This window comes from Dermacentor variabilis, chromosome 3, assembly GCF_050947875.1.
Source record: "Dermacentor variabilis isolate Ectoservices chromosome 3, ASM5094787v1, whole genome shotgun sequence".
NCBI lineage: Eukaryota > Metazoa > Arthropoda > Arachnida > Ixodida > Ixodidae > Dermacentor > Dermacentor variabilis.
Window position 1 is genome coordinate 213083611 of NC_134570.1, and position 21108 is coordinate 213104718.

At 48.5% G+C, this 21108-nt stretch overlaps 1 protein-coding gene across 1 annotated transcript in view; it reads right to left on the reverse strand.

Annotated features, from left to right (window-relative positions):
* Positions 1-17018: 17018 nt before the first annotated feature.
* LOC142576620 (uncharacterized) overlaps positions 17019-21108 on the reverse strand; it is a 181330-nt gene continuing 177240 nt past the window's right edge. The window contains exon 12 of the mRNA XM_075686823.1: positions 17019-17274. Within this exon, the coding sequence (XP_075542938.1) occupies positions 17160-17274 (115 nt within the window). The 3' untranslated portion in view covers positions 17019-17159. The remainder of the gene's footprint in view (positions 17275-21108) is intronic.

Below are 21108 nucleotides of genomic sequence, written 5' to 3' on the forward strand. Positions count from 1 at the left end.
TTCGAAGTGGGCCAAGTGCCTCATTTCCTAAAGTCAATCCGGCAAATTTGTGAGAGGAGATTCAAAAATTTTGTTCAGTGTACTTTTTTATGTGTGTGTGCCAAATAAAGAACAGTCACCCTCCTGTTGCCTGTCCAGATTGTTTCTGAGAGCCGTAGTGTCAAATGTTAGCCCATGTTGACAGCATTTTCCCTTTATGTTATGTATGTTATATGTTTTAAATGCAAAAGTTCACATGCACCATGCTCAACACCAGGGCCCTCCACTACAGAGGCTGCAATGTACGTTTCGGTTATTGCACTCTAAGGAGGTGTGTGACAAAAGACCAGTGAATCTGAAGTTTACAGTGAAGCTGTATACCTCTACCGTCCAAGAAAATTTTCGTGTCGTTGGCCTGGTAAGCTGTAACTCCCCATACGTGGGCCGATCCCGGAGGTAGTGCAATGCCGGGCCGACCCGCGGCAGTTCGCCATTAAGGGGCCCGCATACACAGCTTCGCTGGTCATCCTTCAGAGAGAGTAAGGGCACTAAGTTTATTTCTGGGACCTTCGAACTATTCTTGATTACCACAGGGCCCGCTCGATATCCCAAGTGGTTGGGAGGCCAGCAATATTATATCAATAAAATATACATTTGTGCAAAATAAGAGCTCGAAGCTTGATAAGTTTTTCTGGGGCTAAAAATTCAAGCAAACTTAATATTAGAAATGGCCCTTTAATTTTTCTTTCCGTGTAAGTGTTACAGTTACTGCTGCCGGCTTTGCAATGACACCGCGGCTAATTGCGAGCCGCAACCTTTTGTGTGAAGAGCGAGATAATGTAGCGGACATTGGCTTGTGTGCTGGTGTGCAGCTGTGAACATGTTTTGCAGCAGCCGCAGCAGCTTCAGTAAACGCAGTGTTTATGTTTGGAGAATTGTCGGAAATTTCGTCTGCTCATGTATCTCTGATGAATACTGGTATAGGCACACGTATACGGGGTGGCCGTTTTTTTTCAGTTACGCAATTTTTAAATATCGCCTGTGCCAGATGGCATATTTCTAGTCTTTTTCAGAGGTGGGCATTGCTTGCACGAGAAATTGAAGCAATTTGCGAAAATTGACCGATTCATTTTTGTCGCATATTGAAATTGTTTTGTCGCATATTGTAGACGCCTAAATTGTAAGGCATAGCCACTTCGTCAGAATTTTGAGGATGGCATAGGTTTCTACAATATGCCATCGAACTGGCAGTAAAAATGCACTGTTGTTGCACTTAACAAATTGCTATTTCACGCGTTGTCGCACAAAACTGGAACGCCCGTGTAATTTGTCTCGCGCGGTTTGGCAATATCTCGAAAATGGCGACATTCTGGGAATTCATTTAAGTGGATATGCTTTGCCAGAAGACCGGCTGCAATTCGTAAGTTGCAGTATGTGCAGTATTTAAAGTTAATTGGTGAATTTTTAAAATTTGTCTATTATGTTTCGATTTCTCGTGCACGTAATTCCCGCCTCTGAATAATCCAGTTCCAGGGCTAGACTTGTGCTACCTGCCACAGGTGAGTCTTAAGATTTCTGTAAACCTTAAATATGATCATCCGGTAGAAGAGCCATTCCACCTGGCTGTTCCCAGCGATGTAAAACGCCACGAAAGTTGTACCAAATATAGGATGAAAGTGCGGTATCTCATAGAAGATACCGTCATCTGAGAGGACTTCACACGGGTTTGGAGTATCTGGTTATCTCGAAACCACTTCAAGAAAAAAAAAAACTGCCCTTTCCCTTCTTTAGAGCGTCGTAGTGAGTTGCAAGCGGTGTAAAAAAATGTGGGTCATGATGACACAGGAGAGAATTAGACTCAGAGTATGTGATATTAGTGCTGACCAAATTAGCGCCAATATAGTCGAAAATTAACCACATTGCACTGCACTCCTGTAAAGTGTGCACCGCCGTAGATATGAACGTGCTGAGGCAAAGCCGCCGTAGAGCACTCTTTAGGAAATGGAGCGAGTTCGCTTGGACTAAGCAGGGCTCCTGCGAGGCAACGGTGTCTGGAAGGTGGCTTTGCTGGTGCCCACAAGAAGCGAGAATTAGTCGCAGCGTGGGTAAAGTTAACGGTGAGGGCGTAATTGACCCCAATATACTCGATGATTAACCACAATCCATCACAGACTTCACGGTCTCCGTCAAATACGATACGAATAATATAAAAAATGAGTAAATAATAAGCATGAAAAAAATAACAGAAAGATAATCACCATTTATCGAATAATTTGAACTACCATGTATGTATACACTCTGCCACAACATATTGTGGGGCGCGTGGCGAATGGCGAATCGGCCCTCCTCTCCATCTAGCGTCACACCCCGGTTGTCGAGACCACTGCTCAAGACCGTCGCCTGCGCGCATGCGCGTTCCTCTGAGACTGCAAGCATGGATGTTTCGGCGCTTCCTCCTTGCGCGCCGGCGATATCCGATTGTGGCCGCGAGGTGCGCCTCTTGCGATTGGCGCCGTGACGGATTCGATGAAGAAAACTATGTGAAGCGTGGGCTGGCGGAGTGACGCGCACGGACGCATAGCGCCCGGTCGCCAACACGTCATTGTTTATTTTTTCTGTGCTGCGCCTTTTCGTGGCCAATATTCGTTCTTTCTTTCTTTTTACGAACGAGGTGTTCTCTCACAGCAGAGCGTGGCAGAAAAGGCAGGCCAGACGAAAATGAACTCTTGATTTCCGTTGCGTAAACAAAGTTTTGCCCGCCGAAGCCGCCACAGCGCCAGTCGCAAGAGCGTGGCTGCACCCTTGTTATCGCAAGGAGGAAGCGCGGAAACGCGCGCGCTTGCAGTCCAGGAGGGACGCGCATGCGCGCAGGCTCAGAGTTTCTCACTACATTACCCAAAGGGAAATCTGCTGCGCTGTGGTAAGCATGGGAATGCCGGTATATGGTGACTTCGGATTGGCATCGTTCTCGGAGAGCCAGGACACCTTGAAGACGCGCCTGGCAGCACCGTTCTGTCTATCACAGTGATTCACTTTCTACTAAAACAGCACGTAAAAAGCTGTTTTAGCTTTATTATTACACAAAAACATGTTTTGTTTAACTATACGAAGTTGTTATTGCATGTACAATTATATGATACGTAAAAAGTGTCAGTGGGCTACTAAAGTTGGAAGACAGACGACAAGATTCGCGCTCGCTTTGAAACAGTTTGTCGTCTATTCTTGCTTTCCTTTGCTTGGTCATGCATTGTAGGTGAGTAAAGACGTAATATGCGTCAATGGAAACATTTTATGAAGATTTTACTTAAGAACACATTATTTGTGTAGCCATGTCTACGTTCTAGACGAAGCGTCTTACAACACCAGCCAACACGAGCCTCGCGGACACATATCACATATGCCGTCTTTCCCATGACGGCACGGCGCCACTTAAGAAACTCCCATAGACGGTGGCACCGGATTTCCCTCTAGGTGTTATGGTGAGAAACTCTATGCGCGCAGGCGATGGTCTCCACAACGGGGGTGCGCCGCTAGAAGGCGCGGAGGGCCTTTTCGCCATAAAACCCATTAAACTTCGCACAGTAGCGACACTCCTCCGCCTTCACTCCTCGTTTCTCCTCTTTTTACGCTCCCTCCTCGACCGTGGCGCTGCCTACAGTACTCGAGCGTAGCAACGGCGCCAACATGCGCTCCTCGCCACTCCGTAGACATTTCTAGAGCAAAAATGGCGCTGATGCACAGCGCCATTTGCACAGCAAATGGCGCTGTTAGGCCAATAGCAACGCCGCGTCGGCCTCGGCCAGAGCGCACGAGGAGGAGGCGGCATTTCTCAAAGCGTGCCGTTACTTTACGAACTTTAAGGGGCTTTATTTCGGTAAATTTCTCCTCGTGCATGCGCGCCCTGCAATATTTTGCGGCCGAGTGTACATCGACCTTGTGTTCTTTAGAGTCGGCACTTGGTTGATTGTCTCTTTCGTTTGAGTCGTCATTGAATCTGCGTAAGAGTACTGTGAGCTTGTTTCAACACCAGGCAAAGCATAGAATGTTTATTTGGAAGTGAAAGTCTCACCAGTTCGAGCTGCGTTCTTTAAGCTGGTGGCTAGGTTGCATGATGCCAATGAAGGGAGCTCCAAGCACGAAAGCAGAGGTTACGGTGCCGTGTTTTATATTGTTGCTAACGGGTAGATTATAATCCACCTTAACCGACCTCAATCCTACAGCCACCTTAATCGACCGTAATTTACCTTAATCAATCCTAATCCTCCTTAATTGACTTAATACACCTTCAGCCACTCTAATCAACGTTAATCGAATCACTAAACAATCAATAATTAGCTTTGCTAATCATCAATCATCTCTTATACATCGCTGGACATGCCTTGCTTCTCTCCTGGCCTTCCTTGGGTCACGTGATATTTTCTGCACCTCACAACGCGACCTTGACAAAATTTGGAGGACGCCTAAACTTCACCTTTAAGAGTGGAACGCGATAGTATTCGAAGATCCCCGACAGTTTCTCACGTTTCCCGGAAACTGCAGCTTATGTAACCGTAATGTTTACCCTGAGGTGCTGGAGGCGAATGCTATGCACAAAGGTGAGCTTTCTGGCAGCAACGCGGCCTCTTGGGCGGACGGTGATGCGGCGGAGGCGAGCGGCATCTGGAGATGTTGCGAAACCGGAATCGTCGCTGCGTGACCTCCCAGGTTTGCGCGCGCCAACGAATCTCGAACCCACTTGGCCGCTCTATGCACGGTAGAAACGCTGAAAAAGGGGCTTCTGTTTCACTTTCCGCGTAACAGAATTACGTTTTCTCTTGTATTACAATTCGACGCTATCATGTTTGTAGGTTGTGTCTAAGTCGTACTTTACGATTTCTCTGACGCATTTTACTTTGAGAAATTCAGATAGTTCAGTAACTTCTTCGAGCTATACGGAGGGTCTACGTAGTTGGGTATGCGTGGTTCGGAATGATTTTTGCCGAGTTGACGGTTGACGCTGTAAGCCGACGCTGGATTTTCTTTGACACGGGGCCCTTAACGCTATCGGCTAACATGGAGATTTAAGGCTTTCGCCGTAATAATATTGTCACGCTGCATGGCGGAGTCGAAAAAAGAGGAAGTAGAAGGGCGCGCGAAGAGCTTCTTGCTGCCCGGCTACAGAGTGGTTTGTGCCAGTTCACTGAGGAACAACCAAATGGCTACAGCGACGGGGACATTTAGGTTGAGGAACAACTATATGGGTCTGTGTGGACCTGATTATCGGCGCTCAACACCTTTCCACCCGTACACAAATGGCCTCACTGAGCGCACGCATTATACTCCGACCAACATACTTACTACGCCATGTGTCCACAGATAACAGATATTGGAATTATATTTATCATTTGTTACGTACACACACGGCCAAGCAAGAAGACACAGGCTATGCACCATTCTTCTCTACGCTCGCCATCCCCAAAGCTTTATCGATAACCACCCCTGATCACCAAATACTCAATAGCACAGACTTTATGTCGTGCCGAGGAAGCATGTCAACTTATCAGCCTCAGCACTCTTTCCTAACATGTTTGTGCTTCCGCTCGACATATGCGCGTCACATTAGCTCCTGGGACTTTGACCTTGAACACAAGCACGAAAAAAGGGGCTGTACATGAATTTTCTTTTATTGCGATAGCAAATATATGGACACTTCTGACCCATTTCTGCCGTCGCCGTGAGGTTCCGTATAAAGTCCAAGGGTGATAAAACTGTCTCCGCGCACCATACGCTGTATCTACGAGTCAAAGCGTGCGAGGGTGAGCCGGCGATCGCGGCACAATCTCGCGCACGTAACGACAGAAAGCGGGGAGGAAGCGCACCGCCTTCCGTCGTGCCCAAGGCTTCGGGGGGAGGGCACGGAGAGGGGGTGGGTTCTATTTCAATCCCGTTTCCCCCTGTGCATCGCGGTTGTGGTGTCTTCTCCTGAGAGGCAGTTACTGCGCAGCACTTTATCCAATCTTTTCACCTGCCTCTTCGAATCTCGTGCGGGTCGGCCACGCGCGCCCGGCCAGGTCGCTGTATCTCGCAAGCCATCTGCGACGGGCACAGAGTGCGCGCTCCGATGTTGTTTAGCGGCGTAGTTCGCGTTGGACACGAGCGGCTGTACGAAGGTCAATTCGCTCGCTGCTGCTGCCGCGTTTTCTCACTGCAATGTTTTGACAGTGAGTTTCCACAGTCACCCAGTGAGAGATGTTCATGCTGGCTTGCGCGCGCGTGACACCATGCTTGCTAGTTTGATCAGTATGTGTGTGCTTGAAAGTACATACGGACAATAAAACTATACTCTAAAACAGTTGCACCCTTTGGGGTGTGTATTTGCCACACAACAATAAGCGTCCTCTGTCTTGCCCACATTTCCTTTCTTCACGCTGCGTGTCCGGTATAGTTCCAAGTCACGAACGACGTGCGTGTTATCAGCATGACAGAGCATTCTCGAGAGGGAAGTAACGAGTGCACCGTTTTCAAGAAAGGAAATGCGGTCAAGACAGATGACGATTATCGTTGTGTGGCAAATATACACCACAAATGGTGTAAACATTTCTTATAGTGTATCTTTACTGGAATAGGACAAACCAAGATGTATGCACTGAAAGATAAGCAGGGTAATATCATCAGCAATATTGAAGGTATAATAAAAGCAGCGGGAGAATTGTATACTGACCTGTACAGTACCCAGAGGACTCAGGAGTATCTTATTCGAAACAATAATGAATAGTATACAGAAACTCCTCCGATAAATAGAGATGAGGTCAGAAAGGGCCTTGCAAGGCATGAAACGGGGAAAAGCGGCTGGATAGAATGGAATAACAGTCGATTTAATCAAAAATGGAGGATACATAATGCTAAAAAAACTGGCGGCTCTCTATACGAAGTGTCTGTCAACTACAATTAAGGGTTCCAGAAAACTGGAAGGATGCAAACATTATACTAATCTACAAAAAGGGAGATGTTAAAGAACTGAAAAATGATAGGCCCATTAGCTTAATCCCAGTATTGTATACAATAATTACCAAAATAATCTCCAATAGAAAAAGGGCAACACTGGACTTTAGTTAACCAAGGGAACAGGCTGGCTTCAGGAAGGGATACTCTACAATAGATCATATCCATGTCATTAATCGGGTTACAAAGAAATCCGCAGAGTACAATAAGCCTCCCTGTACGGCTTTCATAGATTACTAAAAAGCAATTGATACAGTAGAGATGCCATCAGTCATAGAAGCATTGCATAATCAAGGAGCACAGACTGCTTACGTAAATATTCTGGAAGGTATCTACAGAGATTCCACAGCCACCTTAATTCTACACAAGAAAAGTAGGAAGATACCTTTAAAGAAAGGTCAGACAAGGGGACACAATCTCTCCAATGCTATTCACTGCATGCTTGGAAGAAGGGTTCAAGCTATTAAACTGGGAACGTTTAGGAGTAAGGATCGACGGCGTATGCCTGAGCAACGTTCGGTTTGCCAATGACATTGTTCTGTTCAGCAACACTGTGGACGAGTTACAACAAATGGTTAAGGACCTTAACAGGGAGAGTGTAAGAGTGAGGTTGAACATTGATATGCAGAAGACATAGATAATGATAAATAACCGGGCAAAGGAACAAAAGTTCAAGATCGCAAGGCAGCCTCTAGAGCCTGCGAAGGAGTACGTTTACCTTGGTCAAGTAATCACAAGGAACCCTGACCAGGAGTAGGAAATTCAGGGAAGAATAAAAATGGGTTGGCTCGCATACGGCAGACATCGTGAGCTCCCGACTGAGAGCTTACCGTTATCATTGAAAAGGAAGGTATACAATCAGTGCATTTTACCGCTGGTTACATATGGGGCAGAGACTTGGAGACTGACAAAGAAACTTGAGAACAAGTTAAAGACCGCGCAAGAAGCGATGGAACGAAGAATGCTAGGCATAACTTTAAGATACAGAAAGAGGAAAACTGGCCACCCTGTATACGCAATGCCTCGTGACCTCGAGCGTACCGCAATCTTGAAAGAACGCCAACATAATATTAATTCATAAGAAAGGGGACACCAAAGAATTATAGACCGATCAGTTTACTGTGCGTTGTCTACAAAGCATTCACTAAGGTAATCGCAAATAGAATCCGAAACACCTTATACTTCTGTCAACCAATGGACCAGATAGGATTTCGTAAAGGCTACTCAACAATAGACCATATTCACACTATCCATCAGAGGATAGAGAAATGTGCGAATACAACCAACCCTTATATATAGCTTTCATTGATTACGAGAAACCGTTTGATTCAATAGAAGCATAAGCAGTCATGCATGCATTACGGAATCGGGGTGTAGACGAGCCGTATGTAAAAATACTGAAAGCTATCTTTAGCGGCTCCACAGCCACCGTAGTCCTCCATAAAGAATGCAATAAACTGCCAATAAAGAAGGGCGTCAGGCAAGGAGATACCATCTCTCCAATGCTACTCACAGCGTTTTTACAGGAGGTATTCAGAGACCTGAATTGGAAAGAATTGGAGATAAGAGGTAATGGAGAATACCTTAGTAACTTGCGATTCGATGATGATACTGCCTTGCTTACTAACTCAGGGGACCAATTGCAATGCATGCTCACTGACCTGGACAGGCAAAGCATAACGGTGGGTCTAAAAATTAATCTGCCGAAAACTAAAGTAATGTTTAACAGTCTCGGAAGAGAACAGCAGTTTATGATAGGTAGCGAAGCACTGGAAGTGGTAAGGGAATACATCTACTTACCCGCCGTGGTTGCTCAGTGGCTATGGTGTTGGGCTGCTGAGCACGAGGTCGCGGGATCGAATCCCGGCCACGGCGGCCGCATTTCGATGGGGGCGAAATGCGAAAACACCCGTGTGCTTAGATTTAGGTGCACGTTAAAGAACCCCAGGTGGTCAAAATTTCCGGAGTCCTCCACTACGGCGTGCCTCATAATCAGAAAGTGGTTTTGGCACGTAAAACCCCAAATATTATTATTAATACATCTACTTAGGGCAGGTAGTGACCGCGAATCCGGGGAATCAGACTGAAATAATCAGAAGAATAACTATGGGCTGGGGTGCGTTGGGCAGGCATTCTCAGATCATGAACAGCTGGTTGCCATTATTCCTCAATAGAAAAGTGTATAACAGCTGTGCCTTACCAGTACTCACGTACGGCGCAGGAACCTGGAGGCTTACGAAAAGGGTTCTACTTAAATTGAGGACGACGCAACGAGCTATGGAAAGAAGAATGATGGGTGTAGCGTTAAGGGACATGAAGAGAGCAGATTGGATGAGGGAACAAACGCGAGGTAATGACATCTTAATTGAAATCAAGAAAAAGAAATGGGCATTGGCAGGGCATGTAACGGGGAGGGAGGATAATCAGTGGTCATTAAGGGTGACGGACTGGATCCCAAGAGAATGAAAGCGTAGCCGGGGGCGGCAGAAAGTTAGTTGGACGTATGAGATTAAGAAGTTTGCAGGGCCAACATGGCCACAATTAGCACGTGACCGGGGTAGTTGGAGAAGTATGGGAGAGGCCTTTGCCCTGCAGTGGGCATAGCCAGGCTGATGGTGATGACGATTATACGCAAAAGTCAAGAATAACAAAATTGTGTCCCAGTTTTTGTGATCTAGTTCGATGTACACGGTTATCGTGTATGACAGGGTGCGATGAAATCTCTTTGTTATTCCGTTGGTTTTTGGATGGTAACTAGAGGTAGTTTTGTGGGTGGTTCTAGAGGCTCTGAGTACTTCGTTTACGAGTTGCGAGAGGAATGCTTTTCCACAGTAGCTCAGGATGACGTGAGGAGCACCGTGACGCAGCATTAAGGCTTGAAGTATGAATGAAGCAGCTTGAGAGGCCGAGGCAGAACTCGCACAATCTGTTTCAGCATAGTGTGTGAAGTGGTCAACGGTTGTCAGAATCCATCGTTTACCGCTGAAAGTCACAGGAAGAGGACCGCACAAGTCAATGCCAATGACTTCAAATTGTCGCGACGGACATGGAACCGGTTGCAGCTTTCCGCTAGGAGCTGATGTAGGGAGCTTTCGACGAAGAAATAAGGCACAGGAAGCGACATATCACTCTACACTTGCGGACAAGCCAGGCCAGTAGAAGCGACCTTTGATACGGTCATAGGTTTTCTGGAAACCAAGGTAACCAGCAGTAATGTCGTAGTGGGAAGCATGCAGGACATGAGCGTGTAGACAGCGTGGCAGGACAGGAACCCAGCGGTGACCGTCAGGGTGATGGACATGGCGGTACAGACCGCGGTTATCAATCTTAAATTGTGTCAGCTGTCAACGAAGGTGGGCGTTAGGCGGTCGCCAAGCTCCTTGAAGGTGGTCTATGATGCGCCGACAGTAAAATTCAGCAAGTTTCTGAGGTAGTAACAATCTGTTGTCGTGTGGAGGCATCTCTTCAGAAAGCATGTGGAGAGGGATTGTGCGAAAGCTTGTCATGTCAGGTATTTGGAGGCCGATTGCATAATGTCATAGGAAGCGGACAGTGAGAAAGCGTGTCTGCATCCTCTTGTTTTTACCGCACTTGTTGGTAATAGTAAAGTCGTATTGCAGACGAAGAATCCACCGACCAAGTCGTCCCGGCAAGTTCTTCAGCGTCGAAAGCCAGCACAATGCATGATGGTCTGCAACGATGGTGAAATGGCGGCCGTGAAGATAAGGTCGAAACTTCTGTACAGACCAAACGATAGCTAGGCATTCCTGCTCTGTGATGGTGTAATTCTTTTCAGCGTTTGTCAGAACGCGACTTGCGTATGCGACGACCCTCTCCCCTAAAGTGTCGTCTCGCTGTAGAAGAATGCCACCAATGCCGTGACTACTAGCATCCGTATGCAGGAAGGTAGGAGCAGCTTCATCAAAACGGCGAAGTACTGGTTCAGATGTGAGAGCGCGCTTCATTCAGATGGGCGAACGCTGATTCACATTCGGAAGACCACACAAAGGGAACATCAGAACCCAGTAATTTGTGTAGAGGTGGCTCTGTTGAGGCCAAGTCTCGTATGAATCCGCGAAAATAGGAAGCGAGGCCTAGGAAACTATGCAAATCATTTGTCTTTTCGGGACGAGAAATGTGCTGAACTTCCGAAACCTTGTGAAGGTGAGGACGATTTCCGTGTTCGCTCACAATATGACCTAACACCCTAATTGTCTCGCTCGCAAAATGACATTTCTTGAAGTTTAGCTGAAATCCAGCTTTCGCAAGGCACGTGAGAACTTCGTTGAGACGTTGCAGGTGCTGAAAAAAGGTTGACCAGAAAACAACAATATCGTCCAGATAGCACAAGCAAGTCTTCCGCTTCAGGCTACGAAGAACGGTGTCAATCATGCGCTCGAACGTTGCGCGCACATTGCAGAGGCCGAATGGCACGACGTTAAATTCGTAAAGCCTATCTGGTGTTGAAAACAATGTTTTCTCTTAATCGGCGTCTTGAATAGGTATCTGCCAGTAGCCGTAACGGAGAGCGAGGCTCGAGAAGTACTCGGCACGTTGAAGGGAATCCAAGGCGTCGTCTATTCGGGCACTGGGTATGCATCCTTGCGTGTGATCTTATTAAGTGCTCGGTAGTCGCCATAAATCGAAAAGAGCTGTCTTTTTTGCGAACCAAAACAACGGGGATGACCAAGGGCTAGCAGAGACCAAGGGCTAGCAGAGACCAAGGGCTAGCAGGCAAGCGTATTGTGTTCCGTTAGAGCATGCCGGTGACGTTCTCGTCAACGACTTTCTTCTCAGCTAACGATACGTGATACGGTCGATGGCGTACGATGGATCCACCGTCTCTACGTTCCGTTAGAGCATGTTGGTGACGTTCTTGTCAATGACATCCTCTCGGCTAGCGATATGCGATACGGTCGACGGCGCACGATGGCTGTACCGTCTCTATCCGATACGTCGTGGTCGAAGTCTTTCCCAACGAAGTGGAATGCGCGTCAAACGAAACTTCGTGTTTTTGGAGCAAAGCAAGCAACTGTTGTCACTGTGAAGGTGTCAGGTCAGAAGTGATGGCATCTGCAAGAGCAGAAGGATATGCGGCCCATCCAATAGAAGGAACTTCATAGCAAGCTGCCTTAAAGGAAACAACAGAGACTGACTCCGATTCAATGGCGCAAGCCAATGTAATGCCTTTAGGTATGAGAATCTTTTCGGATGTCGGGCTTGTAGCGTAGAGAAGTGCAGAGCCATTATCAAATCGAACCAGCCCTGATGCAAAGGCTATCCCTCTTGCAAGACAGGACGAGCACGTCGCGGCGGTCAATGACGTCAGACGCGATAGTAACAATTCTCTGATGGCGCAGATATGGCGCGGTATCTTCTGCAGCAAGCAAGTGAAGTGGTGCGTCATCTGAATGAAGTGAATATGTCGTGTCGGTCATGTGGTGAACGCGTTGCCGGCAGCAGATGGAGGCGGAGGCCGGATGAAGAAAAATATGCAGACCCTACGCCTGTGGGACCCGATTATAAGCGAAGCTTTCCGTGTTGGATGCTTTGATTGACGATAATTAGCGGTGATGTTGACGGCTAAAGCTTAACTTCTAAATCTTTTAGGCTAACACGAGAGTGGTGAGCTGATGGTAAATTTTACCTTGCGTGCACCACTTCTGTTTGTCTACGTACCACACATAACACACAGGGAGAGGTGTTTGCTGATGGATCAACTACATCAATCAGTTCCGGTGGCCACGTAGTTATACCAACAATGAGAAATAACCCAGCGGTTCAATACTTCTCATGTCACTACGTCTACAGCTGTAGAGCTCGCCGCTCTCCGAGACGCGCTTCATTGATAAATGCTGAATGTCCTAGAAAATGGGCAGTCTTCTGCTATTCAAGGGCAGCCTTGCAATTTGTGCAGTCATTTTTCCGTAATGGAACTCACAATCAGCTCACGTGCGAAATAGTGAAACTTCTCCACCACTTAAGATAAAAGGCAATGATATTTCTTTTCAATGGATACCAGGTCAGTGCGGTATCATAGGCAATGATGACGCAGATAAGGCAGCTCGAACGTCAAACCAAGAAGACCACTGTGTCCCCATTCCTCTCTCAAAGACCGACGCCGCGAGACAACTTCGCGTTCTAGCACGCAAGATCTCCTTAGCAGAGTGGAATACCGCACCTACAAGGCACACAAGGGTGCACAGACAAAACCCGTCACCGCAACTCAGACCTCCGGCCGGTCTGCACCGACGCGATGCGTATATTCTATGTCGGTTGTGGCTTGGACTTGTCTTCACGAATGCCTACTCAGCCCTAATTGGAATGGCTGATAGTCCTGCATGTGATGTTTGCGGATGCGAGGAGAACATTGACCACTTATCGTGTCATTGTCATCAATTTCAAGCACAAAGACAATCTGTGTCCAACAGATTGAGGAAATTAGATGATCGTCCTCTGAGTGAACAGACAGTACTAGAGCACCGTCCCCACCGATCATCGGCTCAGAAGGCAGTGAAAACACTTTTGTGCTTTCTCAGAACGTCTGGTTTGCGCGAACGACTTAACTCAAGTACTGTCCGTACACGTTTGTACACCTTCTCTCTCCCTTCTCTGTCTTCCCCTTCTCCCTTCCCCCAGCGTAAAGTAGCCAACCAGACACTTGACTGATTAACATTCCTGCCTTCCTATATTGCCCTCTCTCTTTCCTCTTGCTGGCGCTTGCAGCAAAAACGGGCTATGTGGCCACCATAGCCACAATAGTAGCAGATGGGACGAGGACGACGCTACTGCTGATCGCGTAGGTGCGCTGGTAGTCATGGAAATCATGTAGGCCGGCGTTGGTTTTGGATGCATCGGTGGAACGATGACTGGAGAAACTGCGGCTACTTATGCGTACGTTGGTGGGGCTCTAGGGGTTAGAGAGCCCGTGTACGCTGCACCAGCCATGAACGCCAATTCCTGCTTGACAACTTCTCGCAGATTAGTATCCGAGGCATGGGGAGGCATAGGCGCTGCGGCGAAGTCAAGATAGTTTTCGAATTATTGCGCAGATCATTGCTCGTAACGTGGGGTTGTCGACGCTAGTGTTTGCAGTGTTGTCCGGCTGCAACCGTTCTGATTCGAGTTCGTCAAGGCGCTGGAAAGTAGTGACGATATCAGCCACGGTAGCGGGGTTCTTGATGGCCAACGCAATGAAAGCGATAGCTCCGATGCCTTTGAGGATGTGGCGAACCCTGTCTGATTCGGTCAAGGCCATGTTCACGTGTCGACAAAGAGCAAGCACATCCTCGATGTACGACGTACAAGATTCCCCAAGTTGTTCCTTCCGAGTGTTGAGCGTCTTTTATGCTAGGGCGGAACGCACCCCCGGTGTGCGCAAGATTTGTCGGAACTTGAAAGCGCCCCAGTTCGTGAAATCAACCTCACGGTTGAAAAACCAAGTCTTCGCTACTCCTGCGAGATAAAAGACAACGTGACGTAGCTTGGACGCATCGTCCAAGCTAGCCGAACTTACTCGGTCGTAGTCGTCCAGCCAATCCTCGACGTCTTCACGACGACGTCCAGCAAACAGATGGGGATCACGCTGGTGCCCACTGACAATCCAATATGGAGAGGCTGGGGTAGTCGAGGCCGAGATGGTTGATGTAGAAGTGCCTGTTGGCTTGTCCTGCGACATGCTGGCGGACAGCTGGCACAATGGGTGACCTCATCGAAGCTCCAGGAGGTTGACCGGGGAGTCAGAGTACGGAGGGCCGTAGGGCAGACTCCCTAACTTGTGACGCTGCAGTTATCACGACGTTTATTACGTGTTCGAGATGCGGCGAACCGACCACGCCCATAGCACAGACCACACTCAAGAGAAAGCCCAAGAAGCGATGATGAAGAAGAACCCTTTGTGAACCTCACGTGATTATGATCATGTACAGATGACAAAGAAGAGCTTCTAAATTAAATGCCCACATTATAAAGTTTGCCAACCGAGACCATTGAGGCTGGGTGTGTCACGATTCATGTCAGGTCATATGTACCAAAGCCGCTACAATGTTTTAAGTGTCAAAAATTGGGCGACAGTTCCATCAGTCAATCAGTCATTTATTTCAGTATCACTGCCAAGGCCGATTGAGTTGTGGTAAGTGTAGTGCCCACGAACGCATATCAGAAACGTGCGAAAACACTGCCCACTGCGCGAACTGTGCTGGGAAGCACGCCGAATACTCACGGTCCTGCCCATCATGGTAAAAAGAAAAAAGAAATCGTGGCAATAAAAGTTAAGGAGAAAAAGCCGCAGTTTCGCCCAGAAGGCGAAGCATCGAGTGCGATAGCACATTAATAGACGGATATACGAAGTAATGATAGCAGTTTTATCGGCTGTAGAAACGCGTAAACATTCGCTTGCTAACTAAATTAACAAACATGATGTTACGCGCGCACAGGCACACATAAGCACATTTCACTCGATGAGGAAAACCGGCACCAGCAGTGAGCGCATTGACCTTCACACTGCCTTCCACTTCATTGCGAACGGCGAGAATACAGCGCACACAAAGCTATCAGGCCCTGCCTCACCTAGACTTTGTACCACGGTAGATCTGTTCTTTCACCGTGCTCTTTCCTCGTCGCAGATGGCTACTCGGGCGGCCGCGCCATACACAGCAGCCGCTTGAGTAGAGTCCCACCTCCCCCTCTCCTCGGTGCCTTGAGGGCGACGGAAGACGTGTGTACACACTCGCCAAGTCATGACACAATATAATGGCATGCGTGTGCAGACTTCCGAAAAATCTACCCAGCCCAGCTCACACAGGCCCAGACTCTGCCGAAATTCTACACAGCCACTCTCACACGAAGTCAGCCTTACTTGTTAGTTGAAGTCTTAGTGAGCCGACTATTGAGTGAGTCACCGATCTATGTATACATTACATGATATTAAAGTTGTGACCTATGCAACGCATAAGCAAGCATTGCATAAGAGTCTGTGTTGCAGTGAATGAAAATAAGGACAATTGTATACATTGCAGTTCGTGTTATAAAATTTAATTGACTGTTGCCTGAAAGCTTCGTTTCATTAGATTCCTACGAGTGCATTGCATCTGCATCATATTTTTATCAATAGTGCTGGTTATATAGGCCATTACTGGCTAGCCCCATTTTGCTTATTTCAGCACAAAGGTGAAAAAATGACTGGCGCATTATATGAAAACACCGCTTACCGCACTGCAAGTACAACAATCAGAACGCCATACACACGCATGCGCATAGAAGGTGCACACAAAGGCTCAATACCTGTACAGACGGAATCACACTTCTGCGGGGTTGGCCGCCATGTTTTGCAAAAGAAAAAAGCAGAGGCCGGCACTGTGTGTTCAGTCTGTACCTATATTTATGGAGACTCTTATCGTCTATATCTTAAGAGATTTGATGAGGTGTCCTCGAAAATTTCGCAATCTTTGCATTCTGAAACTTCCAAAGGTAAACAGTTGAATTCCATTGTCATTCATAAAGAGAGCTCATGCAGCAGCTTAGAGATACTGTCTGAGTTTGACACTTTCCCTCTGAACAAGATATAATATGCTTTTGACATTCAAGCAGCTTTTCAACATAAAAAAAAAACGAATCAGTCTTCTCTGTTTTGAGGACTAGGTAAATGCGGCCAATTCCAGCAGGCGTAAACTTTTACTAAAGGCAAAATAAGAAATTCACCCAATCGTAGACATGCTAGAAAGGAAACCCACACGGGTTTCTCGAAAGAAAAGCCTCGCAGTTGAAGGAAAATTCGTCCTCGTCCGGGACCCGAACCCGGAACCATCGCCTACCGGGGTAGCCGCTCTGCTATCGGAGCTAACCAGGCAGCTAGCAGTTGGCAGAGCGAAGTCGAATTTATCGACAACTCGAAGCAAAGGTAAGTGCTTGGCGTAATAGTTCTGCGGAAACCCGCTAGGTGGAGGTAAGTAAATATAAAGGGAAAATCAGACATCCATCCAATCGTAGCTATCGTAGCAAGCATAGCCGGAGAATGCTTGCCACAATAGTGATTCCCACACTGCACGGCATTTGCATAATTATTTATTTACCAATTGCTGTCGGACGTGCACGGAAGACACCTTCAATCACGTACCGAAGTTGTCGACCATGGCAAAATTTTCTGCGTTTTTTTTTTTTTGCAAGTTGCGAGGTCCGAGAGATGCGAGCACCAGCTGGCTTTATTCTGGTAATGCTAGAAGGAAAACAGACGGCTCCCCTCTCCTCTCGTCAGGATCTTGGGGTCGGTCTGCCTTATAAGGTGGCTCCAGTAGAAGTTCGACCGACAGGTTGTTCCTGACAAAAAAAAAAGAAAAAAAGAAAATGAGCGAAAGCAATCGTACAGCATAACTACCGTTGCTCCTCGAAAGCGGAAACAATCCAGAAGACGCCTAAACGTGAACATGATTTTAAGGTACTTCTATCTGCGAAACATTTTAAGCACCGGCCTTGTTCTGAAATAATGCCTTTCGCGAAGAGCGTTTTTCATTGACCGGGTAACAACGTAATTTATTTATTTACTTACAAATACTGCAGTCTTAATTTGGCCCAAGCAGAAGGGGAAGCATTAAGAAAGTTACAGTTCCGCCTGAAAGGCAAAGCATCGACTGCGATAGCAAATTAGTAGACAGCTATACTAAGTAACTTTAGTAGATTTATTGGCCTTATAAACTTCGAAACATTCGCTTAGCGACTGAATTAACAAGCTTGGTGTCAGCGTGCACAAGCAAACAAACACATCACACTCGATAAGCGCGGACACTCGCTGTCAAAGCATTGGTGCGAGCAAGCGCAGCAGCAGCAGCAGAGAGCGAAGTGACCTTCGTGTGGTCTGTCAATTCAACGGTAGATGGGCGAGAACAAAGCGCTCCCAGTTATGAGCCGTCTGCAAATGCCTTTCAAGATACGGCGCGCGCGACAGCGTGAGGCCGTGCTAAGCACCACTTGTCGTCGGAGTCGAAGCCGCCCACGTTACCCCCGCCGCTGCCTCCCCCACTTTTCTTCACATATGGCACGCGCATTGAGCCACGATCGTCAGTTCCCCATGCGCCCGGTCGCAAAATGCACAGTTGCTGCCGGAGCAAAAACCCGCCCCCTCCCCCTTCCTCTTTCCCATCACCCCATGGCCTTTTGCGCGACAGAAGAGGGCGCGTTTGCCCATCGCTTTCTTCCTTCGCGTGCGTCAGATTGAGCGGCGATCGTTGGCTTCCATCGCGCGTTTTCACTCGCACGTGCAGTATACCACGCGCGGCGACGGTGTTACCGCCGTGGACTTTAACAGAACGCCACAGCGACGGCAAAAATTTGCAGTTTCGCCCGAAAGGCGAAGCGCCGATTCCGATAGCAAATTAGTAGATAGCTACACGAAGTAAGTCTAATAGATTTATCGGCCGTATAAACTTGCAAACATTCGCATAATAAATTAAAAACGATATGATGTGTAAGCGCGAGTGAACGAGGACGCAGGAAGAGACACATAGCGACCGCTGTTTCTGCGTGTCTGTTTCTACGTCCTCGTTCAGTCGCACTTACATATTAACGCGATAGCGTTAAGGAGCTCGTGTCGCAGAAAAGCCGGTGTCGTCGGTGTCGGCGTCCGCGGCATTGGCCGTGAGCGATAAGTCACGGCAGGCACTTCACAAATAAAAAGCAACTTCCAAGATGGGCTGGGTGGCAATCGAACCAGGGTCTCCGGAGTGTGAGACGGAGACGTTACCACTGAGCCACGAGTTTTTTTTTATTTATTGCCGGAAGTTTCACCAAGCTAACAAAAAGGGCATTATTTCTTGAAATAAGGTAAGCGATACATAAATATACACTCACACACATTCAACTTTGTGCGCATGCATATTGTGCGGTCAGTCACATTGTGGCTGGCCATGTCAAGTTTAAAATTCCTTTAATGTGGCGAGGGGCTCAATCCTCGCCAGCCAATCCGGAGGACATTCTTGTTCTTTAATTACATCAATGAACTTGGAAATAGCTTCCCGGAAGAGCAGCCGCGCAGGCCGGCTGTCAGGCTCACAAAAGAAACCGGCCATTCGAGCCCGCTATAAACAGTGGAGGCCCATTACACTGAGCCACGAGTTCGATGCTTCAAAGCGGTACAAAAGCGCCTCTAGTGAACGCGGTGTTGCCTTAGAAACGAGCTGTTTCTAAGGCTCAGGCGTGCGTCGCTTGCTCAGGCGCACATTTCGTTGTCACGCCGAACGCTGCGTTGCTCGACGCTCACCGCGTCCGATGCGGGGCGCGTAGTCGCTGCGCCGTAGCCCATTGTCTTACACCCCTTGGTGGGTCGACGGGAACGCTGTCGCGTCCCACTCTTGAAGGCGAAGCTTAAGCGTCCTCCAATTTTTCTATCATGAATTCAAAGGAACTAGCCCGCCAACATGCGTTAACTAAATTAACAGGCACGGTGTCACGCGCACGCAGGTAAACATGAAGACATTTCACTCGATGAGCGCGGAAACTGGCTGTCAAAATGATTGAGTGAGAAAACGCGATAGCAGCAGCCATCAAATTGACCTTCATGTATCTCTCGATTCAACGCGAACGAAACGTAGAAAGCACAGCGCATACGAAGCTTCTGGCACTACGCGCCCTCTGCAAACATTGCAGATCGCTTTGAAGATGAGGCCGACCGTGGCCGGCGAACCGACCACGTGTGTGCTCCTGTTCGGAAGTGCAGCGTATCGGCTCCGCCGATTTTCGGCAGGACCCGCGGATACTCTCATCTGAGCCCATCCACGCTACGACCATCGGACGCCGAAAGTCATCCGGCATCCCTGGATACGATTTCCTGCGAGGTGGGCCCATTTAAAGCGTTTCCTGAGTGTTTCATAGGTCGGCCACGCCTGCGGGTCGGCTAAGCCTAACGGCGGAGCCGCTGCCCGGCTCGACGTGGCAGCCGTTCCGTGCCACCACAAGATGTCTCAGCAAGCCACATACCGAGGATATGACCCAGACTCGATGAACAGGGCCATCATACAACCCAGCGGCAATACAGAGCAGCCGCTTTCAACCTTGAAGAGCCCCGCGCTCGTTGCCGCGATCGCTCGACGAACGCAGGACTCGACAAACGCGGCGGCCATCGATGCGGCCTCCTCGGCTGCTCCCGCTGCCGGCATTCGCCCCTGCAAGCCACCACCGCCCGCTTCGCGCGTTTCGGATGGTAAATCTCGGCCTCCGGTGACCTGGAGACCGACTCCAACGCCCAAGCCAGCCCCGGAGGATTTCGTGGTTGTGAAGCCCCAAACACGGGTGTCTCTGCACGAGAAGTTACATGAAACCGGATACGGCAGTGTTCATCGCCTACCTGGCGCGGAATGCGCACAAGTCATCACGGTTCTCCCAATTAAGGAGCAGAACAGTATACCTGTTTACACTGCAAAGCCCTAGATCGCTGACCGCATCATCAGAGATATCGAGCTCGACTCTCCCGCCTGAAAAACACCCCTACTCGGACATCTCCGGCAAGACGGCGGCGACATCTGTTATGGTGTGGTCACGGTGCGCAACACGGATACCGATGAAATTTTGCGTTCCAGTCTCTAGTAGCGCTCCGGAGAAATTCTGGAGGTCCGGAAATTCGGAGCATCAAATAAGGCAAGAGTAACTTTTGCTGGCAAGAACAAACCACGCTGCATTCACTACGAGGCTACGCTTATACAAGTCCGCCCGTATGGGCGCACGATCCCTGCCTGCGCCCAGTGTGGCATGGTCGGCCATCGTACGGACATCTGTCCCGGCCCCAGGCCGGACAAGTGCGGGCTGTGTGGGACTGCGGGCCATCTCATAGACGGGGAACGCGAACCACACGAATGCGTCCCGCAGTGTAGCTTGTTTGGATGAGCCCATGCCACGCGGACTCGATCCTGCACTGCAAAATATCGTCCACTGCAACACCAGCGTCGGAACAGGGTCATCGTCCCAAACCCAAGCGCGGCCGTCGTAAACGTGGGAAACGGCGACCAAAGCAAGCCGTGCACCAGAGAGATGACTCTGACCACCCAAAACAAAGGGCGCCCCCCGCGGGCCCCAATGACCAGGGAAAGCAGGACGCGCCCCTCCTGCCACAGCAAGAGGCAGGGAAACAAGCCACCAAAGCGATACCGGAGATGCAAAGAGCCT